The sequence below is a fragment of the Labrus bergylta genome, chromosome 8 (assembly GCF_963930695.1).
Source record: "Labrus bergylta chromosome 8, fLabBer1.1, whole genome shotgun sequence".
Lineage (NCBI taxonomy): Eukaryota > Metazoa > Chordata > Actinopteri > Labriformes > Labridae > Labrus > Labrus bergylta.
In genome coordinates, this window is record NC_089202.1 from 23,416,363 (window position 1) to 23,443,325 (window position 26,963).

Below are 26,963 nucleotides of genomic sequence, written 5' to 3' on the forward strand. Positions count from 1 at the left end.
GGACTCATAAATCATGTCTTTCAGGCGGCTTCCAAACGCCGCAGCCTTTGGGTGCTGCTGTAAAAGAAAGAAAAAAAAAAAGCTGGAGTGTGTGTTTGGTGTGTTTTTTCTGCTCCCACGCTGTGACACAAATCAAAATGTTGTGGCAGGTTGTGATGACAAACTCGCTGTTGTTGTGTTTGGGTTCTTGAGGAAAATAGTTACAATCCTTCAGCGAGGTCCAGAGGGAGAAGAGGATCCGAGCTCGGGCCTGCTGGAGGAGGAGGGGGGACGGGGGGGACGGGGGGGACGGGGGGGACGGGGGGGACGGGGGGGACGGGGGACTTGTTCATGGGAAAGATCAGCTGGTTTGTCTCTGTGGTGCACTTAGTCTGTGTTTGTGTGTGAAAGTAGCCGAGGAGTGTGAGCAGATAGTCACAGTCATACAGATACATTTTGTCTGATTCTTAAATTCCTCGAGCTTCTGTTTTTTAACCCCCGACCTTTTTGAAAAAAACTCTCTCTCTGAGGAGTTTCGCTCCTTACTCAGTTTGATGCTTTCATGGGTTGATTGGATTCCCTGGAAATCAAAAGGAGAAAATTATACATCACAACTTCTCGTGATGAGACCCGGTGCTATCTGCCCACCAGGATTCTATTTTTTCTTATGTTCAACAATTTTTATAGATTTTTCAAAAAAAGGAAACCACACACACCCCCCCAGTTGACACGACCAAAGTCATATTTTAAATAACATAGAAGATCAAAGTGAAGGAAACAGAGAGAGATCTCACAGACTCCCAGGACCCTCCATTATAAAAATAAAAAGATAATTCAATCATAAAGTTATTAGATTTAGTAATACAGTAAATCTATCCGTATCTTTATTTCTCGTTGTTTGACCTCCTCGCCTCTTTCTTTCCATCAACACCGAGCTCTGTTCCTTTCTCTTTGTTTCCTTACTTCCTTATTTATTCCTGCCCTTATTTCTGCCTGTTTCTTCCTTTCTTTGATCCTTTCCTCGTTTCCTTCCTTCCTTCCTTCACTCACTTCTATTGTGTCTTAAATCCCTTCCCCTCCTCCCGTCTCCTCTGTCTTGTTTCTCCGCTGTCTCTCTCTTTTAATAAATTATTATCACACTCATTTCCCCCTCGTCTCGCGTTTCAGGTCATCCTTATTAAATGATTATCTGAAGGAGTCCGAGCCTCTTCCCTCTCCTCCTCAGATGATGGAGCACCCATTAACCCGCAGCAGCCGGCCACCTCGAAACACAAATAATCAGTTCTGATGTACCATCGCGTCCTCCCGCCTACATAATTGTAGAAAATTGTTGGACTTAATTTGGACCGGTTCGCTCCATCACTGAAGTCCGTCTTACATTTAATCTGGCACATATCGTGTAGACAAGGTTTGGATCACGGTGCTGCTGAGGGAACGAGTCCACAAAGACACGCGACCAGAGATTCTTTGATTTTGATGTTTGACAATAAGTGTAAAAAGTTCTGTAGTAAAGGAGTGTGTTTCAAGACAAATCCAATGAATGGTTTGTTGACATTAAAGCTAAGGCTCGACGGATACAGGTCTTTTAGGGACGATATCGATATTTGGGAGAGAAAAAAACGATACTGATAATGTTCGATCTGTAGAGATAGTAAAAGATTGACACATTTATTCCGTTGATCCTTCAAATGCAGTTATCAAACACTTTTTATAACGAAAAGATTTATAATGAAGACAAGATGGCCACTCAACTGGAAAGTAACTGAGCATCACTGCTCGACACTCTGCAGAGTGATGATGCTTGTTGTAATCCAAATAGTGCCCTCTGCTGGTGACAGAGAACTGCTAATTAATACAATGAAACTCAAATGAAATTATATTTGGCTGGTGAATAAATCAGGTAACATCTGCGATAAAATGAGTTGAGACCGATAGTAATTGGATAAGTGGATTTCGGCCGATATTATCAGCTGGGCGATTAATCAGTCGGGCTCTAGAAGTTATAAATATTTCTCACCCAACTCTGCAACTATAAAGACACTTTACCTATTAAGTGCAGCTGAACTCAAAGAATATTGGTTCAGTCTCATTTCCGGCTCAACTGATTTTCATGGCGAAAATGAGACGTTGACAAGCCAAAAAAAAAGATCTTAAAAATTCTGACAAAACGTATCTTTACTTTTTATTATGAGCGAGACGGGACTTAAACATAATTCGACGTTCAGACAGCATTTAAGGTTTTCATAAAACATGAGGGTAAATCCTCGGAGCTCATTTGAACCATTTCATTCTGTCTGTATTTACTAAAACTAGATCTGAGTCTCTGTGGTAAAGTGAAACCTTTATTGAAGACATCTGAATGAATGAATCTGCAGTGATTCATGGCGGATCTCCAAAACACCGCCGCTCAGCACCAGGTTGCTCTCCACACAGTTGTGGTTCACCACAGCAGCACTGTGGGCCCCGGGGCCCCCGAGGGCTGCAGCGGGCAGATGAAGCTTCGCGCTGACTGACCGGCCGATCGAGCGAGAGGCTGTTTCAGACGAAGCTGTCAGCGAGCAGTCCCGCATCCTGCTGAGTCTCATTTATAAGGCGGACTCGGCTGTGAGGGGAGCAGTGACAGCTCAGGAGGAGAGAAATGTGGGATTCATTCGGCCCTCAGGAGCGGTCACATTGAGGGGATGGAGGACACATGTTGGAGTGGATACGTGAGCCGCAAAAGACAGACAAATACAAAAATTATAAAGGTGAAATCTGCCAGTTCTATCTGTCGTATGCAAGCATCAGTGCACTAGGGACATATATTTAAAACAACTATAGTGCTCGAGAAATCTAACTACTTTAAAGAGGACATATTATCCCCCTTCTCCACCTTTTCAAACAGTCCCCTGTGGTCTAACTGAAACATCTGTGCTGTGCTTTGGTCAAAATAAAACATGAATCAAGCACCAGAGTTGGTTTGTGATCCTGTATAAACCAGCTCTCTCAGAACGCTCCGTTTTGGTGTGTGTGTCTCTTTAAATACAATGAGCCCCCCCTGAGTTTTCCCCATAGACATCACTCCTCTGTAAAGAGAATAAAAATGGGGGACCTGTTCAAAAGTTTGCTCTAGTCTGGGGGTGGAGTCCATGGGTGGAGATACCAGAGGAGGGGAGGGAATTTGTTTACCAGAATCCCACTGTGACATCACAAGGAGCGCACATTTGAAACGGAGCATTTTTCTCTGTGTTGTAGACTTATGCAGACCACAAACAAAGGACTGGATGGGTTTATTTAACATTTTGTGGGTCAGTATACACTCAGGTTACACAAATGTTCAAAATCATTGTACAAGTGGATTTTTCATAATACGTCCCCTTTAAGAACGAGTGCTCGATCACTTTTTTTTTACAAATGAGTCGGACATGGCCCGCTCAGAACTTAGCTACTTTGTCCTCTGCAGCGTGCCGCTCAAATGTACTGTGACCTTTATTTTGGGGGGCCATGTTTGCCTTTATTGGAGAGAACAGCTGAAGAGAGAGAGGAACTGTTGGACGAGTGGAGGGGGGATAACATGCAACATGCAACAAGGGCCGAGGTCAGATTTAATCCCACAGCTGCTGTGATGAGGAAAAATGTGTGTAAATGTTAAATAAACTTGAGCTTTTATATCCTCGTAGAGTTTATATGAAGCCAAATATTCTCATCATATAGTATAGCGAACTCTGTATCTTCATTCTATACTTCTGCAAAAAAAAAAAATCCTTAAAATGCCTCAGGAGACCCCCCGCCCCCCCTCTTGTCTGACAGGGATAGTCTCCTGAACTGATCTAGATATTTTCAGGAGTGAAAATGTGAAGATGTCTAAAGAGACGCTGTATCCGGCAGATGTCCAACAAATCATCAGATCAACTTCATCCACTAACGTTGTTGCTGTGCGATGACTTCATGAGGTCACATTCCTGCACACCTTTCCTCCTGTATTCATCGCTGCTTTATTGTGCTTGGCATCAAACTCTCACCGGGCTTCCTGAGCCGCCTTAAAGTCCTCTTATTCTTCAGTCTGCTCCTTTGACCCCCTCGCTGTGTTTGTTTGGTAGTCTCCAGGAAGAAGTGCTTTCTTGTAGGTTCTCTCCCCATGCCCTTGCGTTAGGCGTTGCGGGCGTGGATGTGCCGCTTTTTTTCTTGTGATCCAGATCGGCGAATCCCTCAGTCAGGGTGGACTCGGAGAGAGGAAGCTAAATTTATCATTTTCATCATATTAATCATTTCAAACCTCTGTGCACAGAGAAAAGGGGAGGCGCTTCTTTGGAAAGGTGGCTGATTAGACTTTTAGATAAAGTGTATTTTTCTTTAATACAAGATCTGAATACATCTCTCTCTGCTGAATACTGAGTCTGTGATCAGATCTGTGGTTGAGGTTGAGGTCTTTTGCTGAGGATCTGGATATGGTCTCTATCTCTGCAGCACCAGCAGTGACACCATCAAAACAAGACCTGGTCTGAAGTCTCAGTCATGAGCGGTAGGTCTGGATAGCATCAAACTAGCTCGGCTTAGACAGAACACATACTCTACAGCAACCAGGTATGAACAATCAATTCAATTTTCAACGTCATTAATCCCCCAAAGAACTGGTTTTGGACTTGGGATCCTAAATCTGAATCATAAAAAAAATCATATAAAGCAAAGAAATGCATCCTGCTCAACTGGAATCAGCAAAGACCTCCAACATTCAATCGGTTCAAACTAATCCTCAATGACACTTGAGTACTGGAGCAGCGCACATATGACTTAAAGGAGAGAGGAGACATCGTCATGACAACATGACGGGTCAGAAAAACACAGCACCAAGACACTTCTCCGTTAGAGCTGCTGGAAGTGGGAGGAAATGTTTTAGTGATGAATACACAGAATCACACACTACACAAGAAAACACAGAGAGACACTCTCATGATCTCTGATGGTGAGACAACCCAGAGCGCTGCAACCCAAAGTTATATTTCAGTTTAACACACCTGGACCAAATCAGAGCCAATCAGTGTCACACACACACACACCTGACCCTGCACTGACACGATTCCCTCTCCGCCTCTAAATGTTTGTTTTATTTTTACAATTTATATTTTATTTTAAGAGTAAAGACATGATCAGTGGCGATTCTAGAGTCTGTAGGGGCCTCCAACCAGCATTCACCACCATCATGTCCTCCAGGGTCCCGACCCTTCCTCCTCTTCCTGTTTTTCCTGTTTCTCCTTTCTCTCCTAGAGACAGAGAATTCCTCTTTGTTTTTATTTGCTGACTTTCATTCATGAACTTTTGGTTTGGTTTTAAATGTTTGTTTGTCATTAGTTGTTAAAGAAATGTTCAGCCCTTTATAAGAACCATCATGAGACCACAGTTAATGTAGAGACGGACTGAAACAGGCCTGCTGGGAAGTCTTTGTCCAGACAGGCCCAACGGGGCCCCCTTGTGCCAACAGACAGTATAACAATCCCAACCTACCAGCGTTATAAAACCACTTTGTCCACCAGATGTCGCCACCGTCAAAGAAAAAAACAGAGTGTCACATCTTCACCACAGTCACAGTCCTCCAGTTTATCAGACAGTCAGTCTCCACTCTGACCTGAGACACTTTAAAAGAGTTTAAAGCCGCTCATACAAACACTGAAAGAGGGGATTTCTGCCTCGTCATATAATTTCCTCCAGGTCATACATTCATTATATTCATGCATATTCATGTCAGTGACGGGGATTTAACCAACAGCTCGTCCTCAGTGTCTATCAGCATCCTGAGGTCGAAACTTTCTTTTAGCTCAGAGGAGGAAGTCGGGTCAGTTTATTCAGGTTTTCAAAAATCAAGATTTCCACCCAGGACGCTTCACAAGCTGTATAACTGTGGTATCTAAAGTGAGGTTGTGTTCCAAGACCCTCAACTATATGAGGTTCCCAAGAAAGAAATTAATAACTTTGGAGAGGAAGAGCAAGAAGACGTGTGAGGAGGTGAAGAAGGAGGAAACCAGTTTATTGGAATCCAACAGTGTTATTACAACGTCAAAAGAAACCAAAATAATGAAAATGCTTTACAAAAGAACAATCATTAACTGGAACGTTATTGTGTCTTAAGAGACGGACTAAAGTAAGACAAAATGATGGACAACGTGTCGTTAGTTTTCATCTTTGACATGAACATACTGACTGGGACAGTTTGTCTCACACACGTCAGTTTCAAATTCGGGGTAAGCTTGAGGACTGTGGGAGCGCCGATAGCCTAGCGGTTGTGTTGCACACCGCATACACAGAGGCTGTAGTCCTTGTTGCAGCGCCCATGGGTTTGAATCCGACCTCGACCCTTTGCTGCATGTCATCCCCCTCTCTCTATTCTCTGCCAACATTCCCAACATTTCCTGCATCTCTTCAGCTGTCCTATCCAATAAAGGCAAAAAAAATGTAAAAAAAAAAAAATTAGCGCTTGCAAACCGCAAGTTAAAGCTTTGTTCACATTCTTATTAGAGATAATTGTATAATAAACTAATTCAGACGACACAACATGTTTTTTTCACGCTTTTCTCTTTATTCCCGCGTGATGTTGTAGTTCTCTTGTGATTTTGTAGTTCTCCTGTGATCTTGTAGTTCTCCTGTGATCTTGTAGTTCTTTGTGATCTTGTAGTTCTCTTGTGGTCTTGTAGTTCTTCTGTGATCTTGTAGTTCTCTTGTGATCTTGTAGTTCTTCTGTGATCTTGTAGTTCTCTTATGATCTTGTAGTTCTTCTGTGGTCTTGTAGTTCTCTTGTGATCTTGTAGTTCTCCTGTGATCTTGTAGTTCTCTTATGATCTTGTAGTTCTTCTGTGGTCTTGTAGTTCTCTTGTGATCTTGTAGTTCTCCTGTGATCTTGTAGTTCTCCTGTGATCTTGTAGTTCTTTGTGATCTTGTAGTTCTCCTGTGATCTTGTAGTTTCCTGTGTTCTTGTAGTTCTCCTGTGATCTTGTAGTTCTCCTGCGATCTTGTAGTTTTCCTGCGATCTTGTAGTTCTCCCGTGATCTTGTAGTTCTCCTGTGATCTTGTAGTTCTCCTGTGATGTACAGCTGCTCACGCTCCAGAAACGGGCCCAGTGGGGCAGAGCGCACTGGACGTTTGACGGAGCAAAACCGTGGCGCTGTCAGAATGTAGCGTGCATGGAGTATGTGGAAAGTGGCCGTAAAAGTCCAACACATCATACATTAGTCGACTTAGCTAGCAGAGCAGCCTAGCATGTCTCTTTGTGTGAACTGCTGGCATGACCAAGACGAGTGTGCACTGCCAGGAGGGGCCCCTGTGAACCCTGGCTTAGGACCCCTGCAGACCCTAATATTGCCTCTGTTGACAAAAAGAAAACAGTAATGGAGAGCTCGTCCTACAGAGAGATAAAACAGAGAGTAAATTAAAAACAAAAGAGGATTACGTACACTTTACATTATCAGTTGCTTGCAGCTCTCCTCATTTGTCAACGTGGGTTCAAATCTCCGGAGTAGCCCCCCCTGTAATCTAAGCGTACGCTGTGAGGAGTTCATTACAGGGATATGAATGTGAACACGGAGCTCCTCCTGCCCGAGGCGGCTCTCTATCAACAGTCGGAATTCCGCCGAGCTGCTGAGGACGGAGATGTGCAGGAAACCGGAGACGCTGTGGAAGTGTGAGAGCCGGAGAGACAAAGCAAGCGGGCCTTTGTGGACGTCTTAGGAATGTTCCGGCGTCAACACTTTTTAAAAGAGTCTTTGATGTGCGGCGCTGTTTTCACCTCTCCTGTGACGAATACGTGATCCTGAGGAGGCCTGAAGTGACCAACGCAACACAAAGTTGAATTTTTATTATTCACAGACGTTTTGAGATCAATAAATTGACATTTTGGAACACCTTACTCAGTGATGTTGTTACTTCCATGAAGGTAACAGTTTAGGTGTAGGTCGCTATTTTTACATCTCTGTATTTGTCTGATCGCAGCAATCTTAAGTTTTTCAGCATTTTCAGATTAAACCTCCTTTACTGCATTAAGACTGTCAGTTATGTACCGTCAGGTGTTGACTTCCTGGCCTTAACAATCGGGCAAAGAGTGAAAGTTTCCTTCTGCATATATTCAGTGAGACTGTGAATGTACAGGGCTGAGGGGCGTAGATGGCCTAGCAGTTGGGTCACGCCCCATGCATAGCGGCTGGGGTCCATCAAGGGGGCCGCCCCAGTTTGGGTCCAACCTGTGGCTCCTTTCCCGCATGTCATATCTTACTATTTTTCTCCCCCAGTTTCCAACTCCATCCACTGTCCTATTGAATGAATGAATGAAACAAATCTTTATTTTATTTTTTTACATGGGGTGCAGATGGCCTAGCGCAGGGAAGGACAACTTTTGTAACAGCAAGGGTTACATTCATTAATTCTCACAGCCAAGGGGCCAAATTGTAGAATACAAAAAACGATTACAGTCAATTATGTCTCAAATTTAACTCAACATATTATTATCATGAAGAAAACATGACAAAATCATGAAAACCAGAAATATGTCCATAATAATATTTGATCACTGGTATAATATGTAGAAATTGACCTGAGGGCCACGTTTAGGGTTGATGGGGGCCGCTAGTTGCCCACCCCTGGCCTAGCGGTTAGGTCGCGCGCCATGCACGGAGGCTGGGGTCCTTTGGGCATTCAGTCCAGTTTTGAGTACAACCTGCAGCTCCTTTCCTGCACATCATCCCTCACTCTCTCCATTTCAGGCTCTATCCACTTCTTATCCAATAATCAAAAAGTCCCAAAAAAAATTAATTAAAAAAAAAAAATGTAGAGCTTTGAAGTTTTCCATCTTTTCACCGGTCAACATAAAACATACAACAAGTGACCAGTTCTCTGCAGGCTCACTTGTTTGTTTGGTATGTGAGGTAATGAGTCAACTGAAAGAAGGTCCAATAGGAACCAGCTAAAAGTTACTGAAGTTACTGAGGTCACCTGTTTCCTCTCTCCATGATCGACCTCTGCAGAGAGACTGCTGCAGGAAACAGGAGCCTCCTCTGCTCTAAGTTTATATGTCTCATCTGAAACTTTAAGGCTGATACTAAAACGTTCAGAAACCCCAGAAGAACGTTGTCTGAAAATGAGGACCAGCACAGAATAATGTGAAGAAAAAATCATTTATTATTTTAATATTTACAAAAATAGAAGAAATCCCCCTTAAATATGACAGTGTTTCAGTGATCCCATCCAGTGATGACAGCAGTGGTCACGACCTAATGCAGCAGTTTAGCTGTTATCAATCGCACCTCAGTCCTCAATTAATCGACTTATTAACAATAGGTTTTAATATTTGTAGCATTTTTAAAATCCACTTTTTTTCCCTTTTTCTACGTTTATATGTGTCGCTGTTGTTTGGTGATGTCTCGCTCAATACAACGACCAGTTTTGCAAAGTAAAGATGCTGAAATCGAACAGCTAGAAGAAGAAATTCTAAAAAAGTGCATCATCATAAACTGATGCATAAAAGTCCCCAATCAAGCAAGCTGAGACATGGACGGCCGGCTCCTCCCCTTGTGTATAAAAGCTGTTTTAGTCAAGTAAGTAGTCATTTAAGTGTTTATAGATCACGCTCATTCTGTGTCAATTTACGTGCAGCTATGAGCTAACTAAAGCATGCTAACACAACAATGCAGGACGCAGGTGATTGCAGCTCGAGCAAAGGACAATTTTGTCCGCCACTTGCACTAAAGTCCTTTGTGTGAATGTGAGTGGAGAGGGGTTGGAGGTGTGTCTCTGGAGGAGAGCGGAGGCTTCAGTATGGAGGAGGTGTCTCAAAAGAGCAGTTTGTTTTGGTTTCATGCTGGTGCTCAAGAGAGACACCTACTGGATCAAAAAGTTTCACATTCTTCCTTTAGTTTGTTAATTCCACAACCAGGTTCCTCGTGAGAAAGCCTTTGTTTTAATAGCAGTGTCAAAAGGTCGTTGATTGTGTGAATGATTTGGATGCTTACCATCCAGTCAGCATCACAAAAGGTAAGACTGAGTTGCATTATGGGAAATGTAGGACTAAATCTTTGGAGCTTACTCTGGGCTCAGAGTCAACTCTTGGAGTTAACTTTGCAACAATGAACTCAGAACAGAAAAGAAACAACAGTCTCATCCCTGCAGTGTTCACGAGTCTTGTTGTGGGGATTTATTTCAGGTTCTGCTGCTTCCCTTCACGCCTGCAGAAGCTGTCCAACCAGAGCCGGGCTCCTCTCCCGGATCAGGGCCGACGTGATCTCCATGACCTTCAACACTGACCTCTCCCAGCGCTCTATTTCCTGAGAGAGAGATAGAGAGAGAGATAGAGAGAGAGAGGGAAGGGGGGAAAGAGAGAGTGCAGAAAATTACAGAGGGACACGCTAACAACACGCCACCTCGCTCAATAAATGAGCTCAGCAGTTAGATCCTGCAATAACAAAGTCAGACATCCACACGCAGATTCACATTTGTTCGTGTTTATCTCCTCTCTTAACAGTCACGACTCTGTTTGAGTCATTTGGATGTTTGTATTCCAGTTTACGGGGCCGCTGGCCAGAAGCAAGCAGTTAGCGTTAGCAGCCGGTTTCATCTAGCAGGAGACAAAGTTAACCCATGCCCACGTTGTTCCACTTATGGTCATGGCAAGAGTTTGTAAAAATTGTTTGGGAAGGTTTATACAACGATGAGTTGACACAAGAAGTCTGGAAGGGTCCAAATGTTGATCAAATGTCTAAACTGCACTGAACCTCCCTGACAGACAGTTCTGTGAAGGACTCTGCTGAATCACTTTTTCTTTTAGAAACACTTTGAGAACCGAGGAGACGAACTGCTAACTTAGAAAAGTGGAGTGAGAGAGAAGTACTGCTGCAGGTCGAAGCAGGCAGCTTAAATAGATGGCTAATTGGAAGGAGGTGATAAGTATCAGGTGTGAAATCAGTGCAGCTCCAGTTCACTGCCTGAACTAGCTCGCAGCCTCATTGAAGGAGATCCCATTGGATGTTTTCATCTAAAAATGTAAGGTGTAGCTGACTTTAAAGGTCACATATGATGCAAATGACACTTCACCATGTTTCTCTAACTCTAATATGTGTCTCTAGTCTGTCTACAAACCCCCCAATGATGAGAAAAATCCATCCTCTCCGTCTTTTGCCTGCTCCACTTTTCAGAAAATGTGTGCTCAAACAGGCCGTTTGGAGATTTTCCCTTCATGACATCACAAAGGGCAGTAACCCCTCCCCCAGGTGGGTGACACTCCCACAGCTAGGTGTTTGTTCTGCCCTCTGAGTCTGCCTTCTCACTGTAAACAATAGGACATGGAGCGAGAAAGCCCGAGACACCCAAGCCCTTCCCTCAGAAACAGCTCATTTACATATTTAAAGGTACAGACACAGAAACAGCCTGTTCTGAGCAGGGATGAAATAGAGGGGTTTAAAGGCATGATGAAATACAGGATCAGAGTGGATTTAGAACAAGAAACTTCACACACATGTTTTGAGTAGCTCTGAGACATATTTACACTGAAGAGGAGGAGAATATGTCATCTTTAAATCAAATAGGCGTTACATTTTCCAGAAGCAAGGACATTTCTCAGTTTATGTCCTTGTGCTATTATATATCAAATGTGGGGTTTCAATGTTTCTCGTTCAATTTGAACTCCCAAACCTAATTTGATTGTAAGAATTCAAAAATCTTGTGGAGGTCTCTTTGTATATCTAATGTTATTTCATGGCTTGTTCAATCAACAGGAGGAAGCAATCTTCCAAGTCAGGGGGGGGAGAGAGAGGCAACAGAACGAAGCCACTTTCTTCTCTTTTTCTCCAGAAATGTGTGTAAATGTTAAGCCCTCTGAAGCTCGTGAACCCACCAGGCCTCCTTTAAGTGTTGTGGTGCATGATATTGGACAGAGCCACACACACACACACACACACACACACACACACACACACACACACACACACACACACACACACACACAGTTTAAAAGCAAACTCCACTGTTGTGGTTGTTTTGCCTTCGTGATTTCTCTCTGCTGTATCTCTTTCTTCTCAGCAGACCGCCTGCACAATGCACTTTTAATGGTTTCACTCCCCCTGACTTCATTCTTTGGGCTACAGCGACTCCCACCTTTGATTTAGTTTCTGCGTGAAGACTAAGAATGACCTGTTTTCCATCTTTCAAAGCGGCTGCAGTTCAAGGAGCTTTACTTTGTTTTAACCACAGAAAACAGATTTATGCTTCATGCTCTACCTGGACTTTTTCATAAGTCTGTAATAATAAGGCTTTTTGACAAAGCTTTTGATGTGAGCAGAGAGAAAGTACATAACAAATATTTTAATTTCTTGAAACTTTGAAGGATATCAGACACGGAGAACACAAGAAAGATGAAGAAACCACAAAGAAAGGAAAGCCTGGGATTCATTTGGGTTCCTGCAGAGAGCAAACAGTTTCATACACTACAGCTCTGCACTGAGAGACCTTCAACATTACACACTCAAAGTTAAAGAATATTTGTTTCATGGTATCATATATTTATCGGCTCCAGAACCCCCGATAATCGGAACGGGAAAAGCAGTTTGGATAAGCGATGGATCAATGGATGGATGAATCACATATTTTTGATTATTAGTCAATTTATTGAACATGTTAAAAAAATACAAACATATCATGGTGCGTTCCATCAACCTCAGAAGTCTGTGTCCGAGCTGGGAATGATGACATCACACTCAAGTTAGCCGCCTTCCAGTAACACGTTGGAAAGAAGTTGGAAAAGCAACACAGACACCTCCAGGAGTTACATTGTTTTGTGAGCTTCTAGGTGATAACCACACACTGCGTGATAGTGTGTGGGGACATACGACAACACACGAGAAAAATGCTCTGTTTCAAATGTGCTCTCCTTGTGATGTCACAGTGGGATTCTGGTAAACAAACACCCTCCCCTCCCCTGGTATCTCCACCCATGGACTCCACCCCCAGTCTAGAGAAAAACTTTTGCGCAGGTCCGCCCTTTATATTCTCGCTAACAAAGGAGTGATGTCTACTGGGAAAACTCAGGGGGGGCTCATTGCATTTAAAGAGACACACACACCAAAACGGAGTGTTCTGAGAGAGCTGGTTTATACAGGGTCACAAACCTCCTCTGGTGCTTGATTCATGTTATATTTTGACCAAAGCACAGCACAGATGTTTCATTTAGACCACAGGGGGACTGTTTAAAAAGGTGGAGAAGAGGGGGTAATATGTCCTCTTCAATACTAGGCTCCGGTAAGTCATGAGAGTAAACCAGAGTATAACACCTGGATTCTGAACTGCACCATGTAGCTGGTAGCCTGTTTTTGTTAAAAGTATTAGTTATTCTCCAACATGAGTTGTGAAGAATTGTGCTGTGAAAAATGCACATTACTTAAACAAAAAACCAAGGCAAAGTCCCAACCTATGAAAACTGGAACCAAGAGCGGTAATAAACCACAAGCATCCTGCCAAACAGGATCCAATCTAATTTTGACTTTTCACCGTAGAAGCAGCAACCGAACTTCTTGGGTGTAAAACCATTTTCAACAGCCAGCTCTAAGAGGGGAGGTTCGCTAAGGTGTGAAATTAAATAATACAAGAACGCTTAAAAGGACTTTTCTCAAAGTGGAACATAAAAAAATATATTAAAAAGACATCCCAGTGAGGCGACAAAACAACGCTCTTTTGTTATCCTGAACAACTTCATTCATTCTGGGTAACAAGTACGTGTCAGAGCATGACACATTTGGAGCTCAGTGTTTGATTAACGGGAGAAAAAGAAGCGTTCTCTCCTCCGACCTTTGTTGCAGTTAAGAGTCTAACTTCACAGGCCAGCTCCCGACAGCTCCGTGTGTGCAGCGACTGGACGGAAATGTGACGAGGTGTGAGAGCGATGAGCGTGGAATCGGGCCTGACCGTGGTTAATGGAAGCGAGAGACCCGGCGTTCAGGACTCCCCGAGCACTCCTCCCTAATCAGAACCAGCGTACGGGGGAGTCAGATGACACGGATTTTCCACACCGACCTACTGAAAAGGGGAACTGGAGGAGGCACTGGAGCGCAGATCAGCGACTCCAGACTCTCATTGATTAAAGCAACACAGAAGATGGAATATGAATATAATCATGTCGGATGAACTCCAGAGGCATTCTGCATCCGTGTCTACAAGATTTATTTCAGGCCAGACCTTTGAAGAACCAAAGGAAGATGACTGACGTAAAAACACAACAGCTTTAAAGCACCCAAGTTATAGTTCTGTGGTTTGATCCATAATACGATGGGCCAGTACATCTGCAGGCAGTCAACAGTTTCAGCTGATAGCACAACATTCTCGCTGTTATCCTGAGGAATACGTGGTATCATCAGTGATCAGTCGGCAGCTCAGAGCGAGATATCAAAGAGTTTGAGTAATATCTGATTGCATCTTATCTTTGTTTACACCATAAGCAATCAGATCAAAGCATTCTTCTGACTGTTATCTAAAACAAATTACATCTTTACACGCAAAGTATTTGAGATGTTACACATGTTTGGAGAAGCTACAAGGCCCGGGGGATGAAAAATGTGACGAGCGCGATCATTGGTTTCATTACCACCCAAGTGCATTGATGAGGACCATGGGAAAGTCACGGCAAAACGTTGGATGTCTCGGGCATATTGAAGACAGCTTCAGGCATTAAGCCACAGCTAATGACTCTATTACAGACGCTCTGTTTTCTTATAGGCAGAACACTTCGGTTTGCACACGAGATAATGCAACAACAACAATTAAAAAAAGCACAAAAAGACAAAGTCGAGATCACCAAGGAGGATCAAAGTTTTAAGCCTGTCTAAGCCCTTTCCGCTGAATTAATTCCACTCCAGATATGCGGTCTTTGAAATATGAATCATGCTTCACGAGGCAGTGTTATTAAATCAAGTAGTCGCTTGCAGAGTGGAACACAAATACGACTTGAGCTTTGCATCGACTCGTGGCACAGCTTTAAGTAGTCACAACTGCCACTCAGGCTTCAAATGTGGTCGAGATTGAAGCACGACAAAAGGGTAGAATTACCGAACGCCAACAAACTCAGAGGCTTCGAAGAAATCTGCATATTGAACTGCTCTCAGGCTGAAATCTATATGACTGGAGGGCCACAGAGGCAGGAGCTGCAGTTAGCTTCAGTGAGTGGAAGGTCTTGACAGACAAAAGATGTTACCTCTCCTGACCTGGACTTTGCTGCTGTTGGTGGGGGTGCCGCTCTCCCCTTTTCCAATGAAGACCATCCAGGGTAAATTAGGCAGATTGCTAATGCCCAGCTCACTGGCTCGTAAACATCAAGAGAGGAAATTCATGTGTTGTGGCACACAGGACAGCATATTAAAGACAGAACACAGGCATGCACTGCGTGGATGCATCATAGGCATTTTGAGTGCATCCTCACGCACACAAAACAATGAGATTGAATGTAATCCAGGAGGGGATTTGCATGTCTCAAAAACTTCAGAGTCTATCCTCCAGCACTGACAGTGAGAACAGTTTTCCACTGTCTCCGTCCCAGTGATGTTTCCAAGAGAATATGGAGATGAGGAAACTGGCAGGAGTGCTTCAAGGCTGACGATTTCGCAGTGTGGCATCGCTGTCACAGACACATCCATCTACTGAAAGTATGCCTAGAAGTACATAAAGAGGTCATGACCTCCGTTGTCGGTTAACTTGACCTGCTTTTGAGCCCCTTCTGGACGACTGTGTCTCAGGTGTTTCAGGTTTAGTTCAAAATAAAAAAACATTGTCTTACATCTGAACCAATACAGTGTTTCAAAGACAGGTGAGCTGAAGTCTTACTCTGCCTTCATGCGCTCCTCCGAAATACAGTTTTTTACCGTATTGACTAGTTACAAGCACATAAGCAAACCCTCGAAAGTCGTTATTACGAGAGGGAAATTGGGAAATTGCAAATGGGCAGCAAAAATTTGAGGGGGTAAGCTTGAAAACGGTGTCAGCAATTGATGGCAAAACATATATTCCTTCACTTTGTTCGAAGTAGCAATCATTTAATTATCAGAACCTCCACAATACAGCGTGTTATAGGATGGAAACTTTCTTCCTGAGACTCAGTGCAGCCTGCAGGAGGATACTTTAACCTTTTATTATTCAAAGTGCTTGTTTTTACAAGATTCAATTTACTCTTATTAGACGTGAGGGAACCTGACTTTCCACTTCAAGATGATTAACAGCCATACATCTTCACTTAAAGAATTCCCCAGCCAAAGTGTCATAAATTATTCACATTATTGGAAGGACCATCAGGAGTCATGGTCGCCATATTAAATGAGAAAGCGACACATTTACATTGTGGAATTCCACCATTTTTTCCCCACTTACAGCCGAGCCTCTGCTACTTCGATTACTGACGCATCCAAACCCCTTGGTGGCCTAGATGACATTTATATAGTTTCTCTTGACAGATTTCACATTTTAAAAAAAAGAGACTGCTCAAAAACTATATATAAACTGGTGTCGGGGGGGGGGGGGGGGGGAAATACCACTGGATAGGAGTCATAGATGGAGCGAGTTCTGGGGGATTTTATTTTAACTACAGGCACCAAGAAGTTAAATTCCAGTCCAAGAGAAGAGACATTTTAAGAAACAAAGTGACAGCATTGTTTTAATAAACAATTAACGCCACATGTAATCATTTGATTGGGTAGTAACTGAAAGTCAAATGTTCTCAATCAGTCCCATGTGTATGAATGCACAAACACATGCGACAGCCTTGTTATTCCAAACTGAAACCGCAAGCTTATGAAATGGAACTTCAATCATTAGCTTCTATTTTTGCTTACTGCTTTAAGGGAGGATTTTGACAAGCTGTGAGGCGACAGGTCTTTGAAACGGAGCAAAGGGTGAACGGGGAAGAAAAAAAAAAAGGGGGCGGGGGGATCATTCATGGACCACACAATAAGCAATCCTCAAACTCTCTCTTCTCCTAAATGCCACAGTTGCAATCAACCTTTCCATCTAAAAAAGCAGCACAGCAGCACTTCTGCCACACAAGACGAGCCTGCTTTGAAGCTTAAAGGTTTCAGGCAATTAGGACCTTTAACAGTGACAATTTGTATGCCTTCTGTCATATTCCCCGAGATCCCCCAGCCCTGTAGACTGCTGCTCCTGCTGCTGCTGAGGGCTTCCACCTCTGTTCCCTTCATGACATGCCAACAGCGCCGGTCCTAATTGAAAAACAGCTTATGGAAAAGCTTGGCGCAGAGCCCGAGCCAAGGGAACTGGAAAGAGTTGTTCGAGTCACACCAGCTACCATAACCCAAGTGGCCAAGAACATTTAGAAAGTTTTTATGGCCCTCTTTTCATCATCCTTAACGTTTTACTGTCCTCTGACATCTGGGTGCTTCAGCATTAACAGTTGTTGCATCCACTTGAGGGCAGTATCATTACTAGAAATGAAGCCAGAGAGCGTTCTCCACTCTGGGAGTCTTAAAAGTTAAAACCACCACCTAACATGAACTTCACAGAGCATTACTCCGACTCCTGCGACTTAATAGATGAAGTAATTTCTGAGAAAAACTCTCCCCAAATGACCTGTCTGTTGAATCCCAGTGTGATTCAATACAGCTAAAAAACACCCGATGCTTTGGTTCTTAGAGGGGATAGGGTTACAAGGTTTCTGACAGCTCGTCTCTGAGTGGGTATTGTGGTCCTGCTGCCCTTGCTCCCCTCTGTGTATCACTGAAGACAGGAAGTAGCTCGGGGCTACGCAGCGAAGAGAAAAGGGGGCAGCATCAGGTCCGATTACTTGCAGGCCAAGAGTCTGATTGGAGCCCCGAGTTTTACAGCAATAGAGTCCTGTGGAGACTCGGTCTAAATGATGAAGAATAACAGCAGAGCGGCTCTAATCCTGTGGTAGACATGGATATATTACAGGGGGAAATGCACCATAAGTCACACAACTTTAACCACCAGTGAGCACCTTTTATATGCCTTCAATAACTTTAATGTTGGCATCATCAACATGTGTTATTCCACTCTGTGTGACAGTATCATATCGACTCTTTCCCGGCTTTTTATGGATGGTTTATGTGGGAAATATTCAAACCCAAGTCTCTGCGTCTTTACGGCTGGAAATACTCCGTCTCAAGCATGGTTTTGTACACGCTTCCCCCAAATTTAGTCTGACATGCTTGATATCTTTGGAAACCTTGGGATCGCCACTAAAAAATTGAAACAAAGATCTGCTGGTTGGAATAATTCACAGTTTGAGTTTTTATGACGGAGCCTTCAAGAGGTCAATGTGATTTAGTAGAAGTTAAAGAAAACAGCACTAACATGTATGAAATTATCAAAAGCTAAAGTAAACCGTAAAGTTGAAGTGTTAAAAAGTCTTCAGAAAGACAAAAACATGGAAAGAATAACACTTTGAGATAACATTCTAAAAAGATTGGCACTATGCCAGTGGTTCTCAAACTTTTCACAGTGAGAACAACCACGGAAAATATTTTTCTCTCCAAGTACCACCATTATGTCCAACATTGAAATACAGTAGCGTAAGGCTATTTAACTACATGTAAAGTTTACATAGGAGGCCATTTTATTCCTGATATGTATATTATTTATTATTGACGCACTGCAGCCTGGGCTCATTCTCTGTGCGGCTCCAAAAGAAGCCAAACTGGATACGATTGAGTCATATTTTCTTACTGTTTTGCCTCGTCTGTTGCTAGCGGGTGCTAAAGCATCACTTGCTCTGCTAATGTCGCCTCTTAGACTTGTCTGATTAATCGGTCGGGCTCTAGTAGTGACAGAACATAATCGATTATTGTGTAGTGATGTTGTAATAATAAAGAAAATGGAGGATACAACCCTTCACCGTGTTGTCAAATCAGATCGTCCCAGATTACAAGCTCTACCCACTGTCCTATCAAATAAAGGCCCCAAAAACCTTTAAAATAGCATCTTTGTGGAGTTACTCATGTACCTGACTGTTTGTATTTAAGATACCTGTGTCGTTCCCACTCCGCCTCACTTCATCTGAAAGAGATTTTAACGTCGGAAAATTAATTAGTCAACAATCCTGCTGTAGGTGTGTGTGTCTGTGAGTTCCCTCGGACTTTCCAGTCGTAGAAAAAGCAAACTTTTGTATTGATCACTGCTTTAGAGAGAACAATTGCTGCCACAGAATCCTTTCACGGTACGCTTGTAAAGCTCTTTCAACACAGGTTTCCAAAATATCCTGTCTGGGGGCGACTGTTGTGCAAACATAGCCGTTTGTTAGCAACGTCTAATGTCTAATGACTTTGCTTTTTGTGTACCCTCTTCTGAGAAGGCAAACCCTGCCAAGAATGGGACATCGAGGGGGTCTGTGTTTCCACTGGATCCCCTCAGTGAGAACTATTTCAACAAGCTCTGATGAGAGATGACTTTGTTTGGATTCATCTCACCGAAAGGCATACCTCAAAACACAGAGCAGGACAATGGATCTTTGGTCAAGGAGGTATGAAAGCATGAAGGCATGGGTGGGATTTATGAGCTGGGACATACCAAATCCCTCGTAAGAGCCCCCACACCCTCTACAGATGCCTCATTTACTTATCGCACTGTATCACTTACACCAAGCCAAGGAAGCCAAACACAGTCGATATCCCGGGCCATCTGAGGTCAGGTGCAGGTGCAGGGATATTTCACCAAACAAGACATTTATTACAAGCTGGCTTTCAGCAGCTCACATCCTGGCCAAGGCTTAGTGCCCTCACTTCCATCCTCAATACTAGCTTAGATTGCTATCGCTTTAGGCCGTCAGCCAAACATACAAACATAGGTGAAACACTGTGTTTTTGTACCGCTGTCAAAATATCAGGGAACCACAGACTAAACATCGGGGGGATACCGACGGCTGTGTGGCTTGACAGATGTAGTGTGAGAAGAAGAAGAAAGGGCCGCTACAAGAAGCTGTTAAAGGAAAATTGTTTTCACAGGACACTTCATGAGAAAACTCCGGGACTGTGAGATTCATTTTTGGATATTGAATAGAAAAACAGACCCTTGAATCTGGTTATTTATAACTTTAGGAACGTCCAGTTGGGGTTTCCATCGGAGCTGAGAATTTAACTTTAGCACTGAGGAACAAACTCAAATATCAAATATCAGCACATCTACATATACATCATATATATCAGCCCACCTTTGCAGGTTGGCTAATGTAGATGTATGTGATTGGTTATCTTAATCTTGTATTTTTTAGCTTTTTGATTTTTTCGTACCTACCCTATTCAAAAGATGTTTGCAAAGTGTTTCTTGATGACCCTGATGAACGCCACAAGCCGAAACGTGTCAAATAAAATAAAAGTTCATTAAGTTGATCTTCATACTACAAGTGCTGCTGGAGCTTTTTGACCTCTTCAAGTCTTCCAGTCCTCATGCACCTTGGTCGAAAATCACACTCTGCTTCTTCTTTACTGCGTTAGGTGACCAGGTCAGATGCAGACAGAAACATTTGGATTCTTGGATTGTTGTGTTGGATTGAAGTTCGCCAAAGTGACTTGGAGAGCAGATTTGTATCAGTATTTGGAGCATGTGGTGTTATTATCCCTGGTGTGAGTACACCGTTTTCCACTGAGCAGCTATTTTCCACCCCACCCAGCCAGACAAACATGTGTACTGAGAGCTCCCTGCAAATAAAAGCACGGGCAGAGCAGGAAGCCAGGAAGGTGAGCGCCACAAAAACAATCTTTCATGAGGCCGGCTAAATTGAAGCATAATCCCTGCAGAGAGGAGCCTCCCCACGACAAGACCTGAAGAGCTGCAAGAAAAACTCAAACCAGGACTACTGTGGGTGGTCAGGAACGGTTTCGAAACCAAGTGGCAAAACAAACACAAATGCATGTTTTGCCTTTACTCGGAGTGATTGAATGTTTACAAACTAATTGTGAAGAGCTGGTTTACATTAATCCTCCATAAGAACGTGCCGTCTGTTTCTAACACTCGTTCAGTGTTGGAATGTCATTTCTAAATTATCTGTAAGAGCTCGCGTCAAGTCACATCAGCCCAAACACAGCGCTCTCTGGTCTTTTTAATCTAAGAAATCAAAGCTGAGTAAACACCGCTTTGGTATGTCTAATTCCTCCAGCCAAACTCCGGCGGTCAAGTTTCACACATACCGACACACATCTGGATAACGTCGGCATGGAGGATCAGGCTTGATATCCTGCACATGTTGCGGCAGTGCGAGTCTCTCCGAGGCTCTGACCCTAGCACTCTACAAATACATCACGGAGAGTGAGAGCAAATCCCGAGCTTCTGTCTGTGTGGAGATTCCATTGGAGGAGCCAAATGCTCTCATCTCAATTTCCAGCGGGATCTCAGATAAAGTTTTAAGACACACTTGTCAGAAAAATGATCAGAACTTAGGCGAGCGGTGGGGGAATCACTGGGAGAATGGGCGGGGTGGATAATGGACTATAATATCCAGGATGAGTCCTTTAGAAAAACTCGGGAGACCAGCCAGAGCTGTCATCCCTCTCTGAGACGTCCTTGGGGTAACAAAAACAGCTTTCCAAAACGCCATATCATTTATCTGTGCAGCTTTCAGCAACCTTTTGATTAATTTATGTTATGTTCATTCAATTAGGCATCACATGTAAAACAGCAACTTGATATCAACAAGGTTTTCCCCTCTTTACTTTAAATTTGGAAACCTCTTTCAATCCAACAAGAGGAGCCAAAAAGAACAATGATTGCAGTTGTTGTAATCACATCCATCTTGTTATGGAGGCAGCTCCTCATTGTTAGAAAAGCAGCATGATGATAGTCTCTCAAAGTCGTTAGAGGGGCCTATAAGTGTTGTATTCAAGACCACACTAACACAGACTAAGACATACCCGGGACCAGAGTGCTCCAAAACAGAGAGAAGACCAAGACATATAGGAATCCAGACCGAGTTAAGACCAAGACCAAGGCAGGGCGAGACCAAGACCATAAATATAAAAGAAAAATCATCATCTTGTGTTTAGCGGGCATGTCACTCACTTAGAGCGTAACACCGGGAAGGTTGAGGCCGTAACTGGGGGATAAAAGTCAAACTACATTTGAATTGAAGTTATGTCATTATTATGTCAGTAATGATGTGGAAAAATAGCCGATCATTGGTGGTATTGACCGGTCTTGATTTAAAATCCAGAGTCCGCCCAGTCTGAGACAAGACTGAGTAAAAATGATTTCAATTCCAAGACGAGACATCAAAAAGTCTTGAGACTAAGACCGATTTTGACTACTAAAACACAGTTAGAGCCTATAAGATAACAGAATTTTAAAATTCGATACGATACTAGAAACATGTAATGATACTGATACATGGGCCAAAAATATAATCCATGGCACCCGATATTGAGTAATTTCTTGTTTTTGATTACCCTTAAGACAACAGAAATGTTGTCTGCATTGCACTAGAACATTGTCAATATGTGGCAAAATAGAGCCCCAGTCTCTGATTCATCCGAGGACAATAGTTGGATCTACTCAGAGAAAGGTTGGGAGTGTGCTGAGACAGAAGAGACGGCAGCCATCTCTGATCCCCTTTGACCCCGCCAGGGTGCGAATACACAGGTGTGACAGCGAGAGCCTCCATTGCCTGTGTTGGGTTTCACCTGTCTGCCTTGTTGGACCTAAACAGGAGAAGCTGCAGCGTATGACGCCTGACAGATGTAGAGTGTGAGAGAAAAGTGCGGACAAAGGCCAATGGAGAAATCATTTTCCCTTGGCGCTTCAATTCGAAAAAATTCTCCATGAGTGCGTCATTCTTTAACAGAATTAACTGAAGGAACAGATTTTGGTGATGGAAGTCCTCAGTGAATCCTGATTGTTTATGACTTTATATACTTTGGCTCCCTCTAAGGTCCTTTTGAGCCTCGCTGGTCCTTACACTAGGAATGGCGATGTCAGTTGTTTTTTGCTCACCACTTTTTGGTTCCAGCTGAAAAATCTAAGCGCTTTTTTTACTTAAATAGCTCGTGACAACTTTCATAAATCTATTCCATGGATTGCAATGAAATATTGCAATGACATTCATGGTTCCCCCAATGATGATGATCCTACTGACTTTGACCACACCATGATGTCATCCAGGGCCACCGCTAGGTCAAAGTCCACTCCTGAACATTTCTAGGAAGGCCTGTTCAGACTGTCATTTCAAGGCATGATATTTTAGTCACTGTGATGTTTCGCCTTCAATCTGGATGTTGCAGAGGCGTAATGGGGGGACAAAGTGATCCGCCCTCTGAGCTGTCTTCTGAGGTGGTAACAGAGGCGTTACAGAGGCGAGACAGGAACAGGTGATCATTTGATAACTTGATGATTTTCTGACTTTTCAATTAGTAATTAAAACATTTTGAGGCTCATTGTCTCAGTTGGCAGAAGACCAGAGTAAACTAGTATTTCATAAATAATCAGACTTTTTTTTTGCTGCATTACTTTTACCCAATGCAACGTAGAATCATCATGCTAGGCTGTTAACTTTTTTCTATTAAAAAGTACAAAAACCATCATAAATTATAAATGAAATTACTGTATGAAACATGGACATAGACTTAGTGACGTCAGCCGTTAGTTTCTGAAGTGCACTTTTGAAGCCGATAACGATGGCAGCCACCATGTTGGAAAATGCTGACTCGATCCTTTTTTGTCGTTAAACTAATTGAAATTTCGTTAATTTGCATTTTTAAGGTCAGGGGATTTAAACAAGAGAATCATATTTATTCATAAAACCTTGAAAAATTCTGGTAAAATCTATCCGGAACCAAGTATCGTGAAGCGTATTGTATCATAATTTCGGTGTGTCGTTACATCCCTACAACTTCATCCCTACAGTTACTTGAATAACAAACACTACAGTCTGGATCTGCTCTTTTTGTAAAATGTCTTAAGTTGATATTTGCTAATGGGCGCTATACAAACAAAAATGTATTGAACGACTCATATTTGTAATTTACTGGCAAAACCAATTTGCTTTGCCAGAGTTTAAGGTCAAGTTCATCTCTTTGATCAGTCCTTAACTTTTCTGCAGCCTCTATATCATGGGCGTATTGCCGTTTTCAGTGTGTGTGTGTGTGTGTGTTAGCCCACTGATGTTAGCATTTAGCTCACAGAACAGCCCCACAGAGGAGATAATTGTGCTCTCTGAATTACTGGCTCCCTTGTGTTTTGGATTGTGGAGCCTTGAATCAGTGTAAGATGAATCTGCTGATCTTCCAAGGCTTTCCTCTCAACTCTCCTGCCCCTGTCTCCTCTTATAATACCTGATACTCACCATTAAGACCCAATCGTCTTTTGGGCAGATTTATTTGGATTTAGCCTGAGAAAAGTCCAGAGTGTGCTTAAACCACAGAGATGACAGTCTTCCCTGATCTCCCTTGACCTCGGCGAGGGTACAACTCCAAGAGTGTCACAGCAAGAGCTTCTCTGGGCCGTGTACAGTTACACCTGTCTGCTTTTCAGACCTGGATCTGAGCAGGTAGAGGAGAATAGGCTCCATAGAGCCCTCTCCTTTTCTTCCTCCCTCCCCTCCCCTCCCTCTTCTCCTTTTCTCTGCCTCTCTTTTCTTCCCGGCCGGCTAATCTCTTCTCAGGTTTAGGATTCCCGGTCCGGGCTCTTTGAGGAGGAGGAAATATGGGGTTGGGTAAACATCAGGGCTCTCACTGCGGGGATTACAACACCCATATATCACCGTGACAACTCCCTTTTCAGCGGATGACAAGTCGCCAGGACGCTGTGCGAGGAGGGATCCAATGACACTTCCTATCGCCGCTGCAGACACTGATAGCGTACACCGTCACCGTTTTCACAACATCGTGTCAGTTAATGAGGATCCGGTGTCTGCGTCCTCTCAGCCGACATCTTCAGATCAGTTTGAGGTTTTCACATATTATTGCACCTGATGTTTGGCTTGTGGGCATCTTCAGAGAGGCGACAACACAAAACTGGGAAAAGACTCGAGAGAAGTGCTTTGATCAGATGTCCTCTCAGAGAGACCGCGCTTCATTGTCCGTGACTCCTTTTCACTCTCTACTGCGTGAAACCAAGTGGCACACATGGTGACGTGCGGCTGGATGCCTCAACGGTTTGGTTGTTATTCAAAATAATGTGAAACCGCAGTCAGGCCTCGTTTGGGAAAAATAAACTTTTACCCAGGAAAGACGTAATTTCAATGAGGTGAATTATTTTCCAACTCCGCTGGACGGACACGACTCCATGTGGCCTCGATTTCAAATGTGAAAGATTAAAACTCAATATGTCAAACGGCTGTACAAGAGGGGGGCGACCAATGATTTCTCAACACAAAGAGAGGAGAGGGACGCTAAAATGTTCTTCTCAGTCGTGTGCAGCTGAAAACCGCCCGTCATGTCAGGACAGGAGGATTAAATCATTTATTCAATTCAATTCAAACCTGTATTCATTCTCAAAAGGACTTTGAGATTTCCCGTGTCCACCTGGTGTTTTTACCAGGCAGAAAAGCGCTGGCTGTGCCTCCTGTCTCTATGACAAAAAAAAAAAACCTATGCAGACCCCCAGGACCGATGGAGGGCTTTTTAGTATGCTGGTATGTAGAGGGCAGCCACATTTTTAGATTAAAAAAAAAACTCCGCCGAGAACAGAAAATGTGATCCAGACTGTTTTTGTTGTGGGAAAAAGAGTCGACCTTCACATGTGATGGACATGAAAAGTCTCCTCCCGGGTGTTAAAATGTTAAAAAACACAGTTGATATTTAATCAAAGTCCAATTATAAACATTCACGGTTTTCATCTGGAAGTTTTTTAATGTTTTAATTAAAAAACAACAAACACTGATGACAAAAAAACTAAATATGGACTCAAAGCATCTTTCACTAATCACAATGATTGCCTGAAAATGTCCGTGTGCGCTATTGCCGCCCGTCAGATCTTTTTTTATTGAAGCAGAAGAAACAAAGCAATCGGAGAATTTGGGAGGCATATTCACAGAGACAGAGGAAGTGTTGGCAGGCCTCTCGACAAGTATGAATACGGCCATCTGTTAAGAATTATCCTCATTATAAGAGAGAGCTAACAGTGATTTATACGAGGCAGTGTTCTGCTCTTCCACTATCTCATAGCGATAAGCATTTTATCATGCTGAAACACGCATTATCTCCGTCCACTCCCTTCCTCCCTCCGAGGAGTCGTCTCCGAGGAGTCGAGGCAGGATGACTAATTAACGACATTAGTCTCCATAATTCGGAGGAGAAACCGTGATGTCCAACATCCGATAGTAGAATCAAACTCACATGTGGACCGGCAGAGAATCTCATGCTTCACTATCAGGAACACAAAGCATCTCCTTTTAATTAGGCGGCACTGTGACGCAGAGGCCCGACACTGGAAGTCAAATCATCGCCGACCACAGAAAAAACCTCTTCATGCAGCTCATCATTTTCTTCTGCAGGAGAGAGTGAACCCGTCCTGCTCAGACATCCCCTCGTCTGGGGGCTCGGAGGCTTTTACAACTGATTTGTGGAGAGATGTGGGGCGCCAAGAAAGTTCACTTATCTCCGTGCTGCTGCCGGTCATGAACATAAATCATGATAGATGTCACATTTAAGTCAAACGACGCCACAAATATTCAACTTTTAGCTTTCGGCTCGCCCTGCAGATCTGCTGCAAAAGATGTGAATTGACTTCACAGCTTTTGGTAGCCTGAATCCTGACATGTCTCACAGTGCCGGGTGACTTATTTCACCTCATATGAACCTGCGATAACCGAGCAGTCACTTAACAGATTTCAGCTTGACCACATCCACAGTTGGCGGACCTCGCGGCGACCTCCTTGAGGTTCGGTCTGTGCACGTGTACCGGTTTAGCTGCACGGTGCTTGAGACCTATCGGCAGCCTCGCATCCTTTCATCTCTCTGGATTCAGTTGAGACAATGCAGCAAAACACACATATGGTGGAAGGTGAAAAGTTGATCCTCTCGTCACAATCACGCTCACACATA

General features: G+C 43.3%; 1 protein-coding gene across 2 annotated transcripts in view; it reads right to left on the reverse strand.

Moving 5' to 3' along the window:
• Positions 1-9,094: 9,094 nt before the first annotated feature.
• crppa (CDP-L-ribitol pyrophosphorylase A) overlaps positions 9,095-26,963 on the reverse strand; it is a 41,564-nt gene continuing 23,695 nt past the window's right edge. For both annotated transcript variants that reach the window (XM_065958217.1, XM_020657847.3), the window contains one exon: positions 9,095-10,259. In XM_065958217.1, coding sequence (XP_065814289.1) covers positions 10,155-10,259 — 105 coding nt within the window. In that variant the 3' untranslated portion in view covers positions 9,095-10,154. The remainder of the gene's footprint in view (positions 10,260-26,963) is intronic.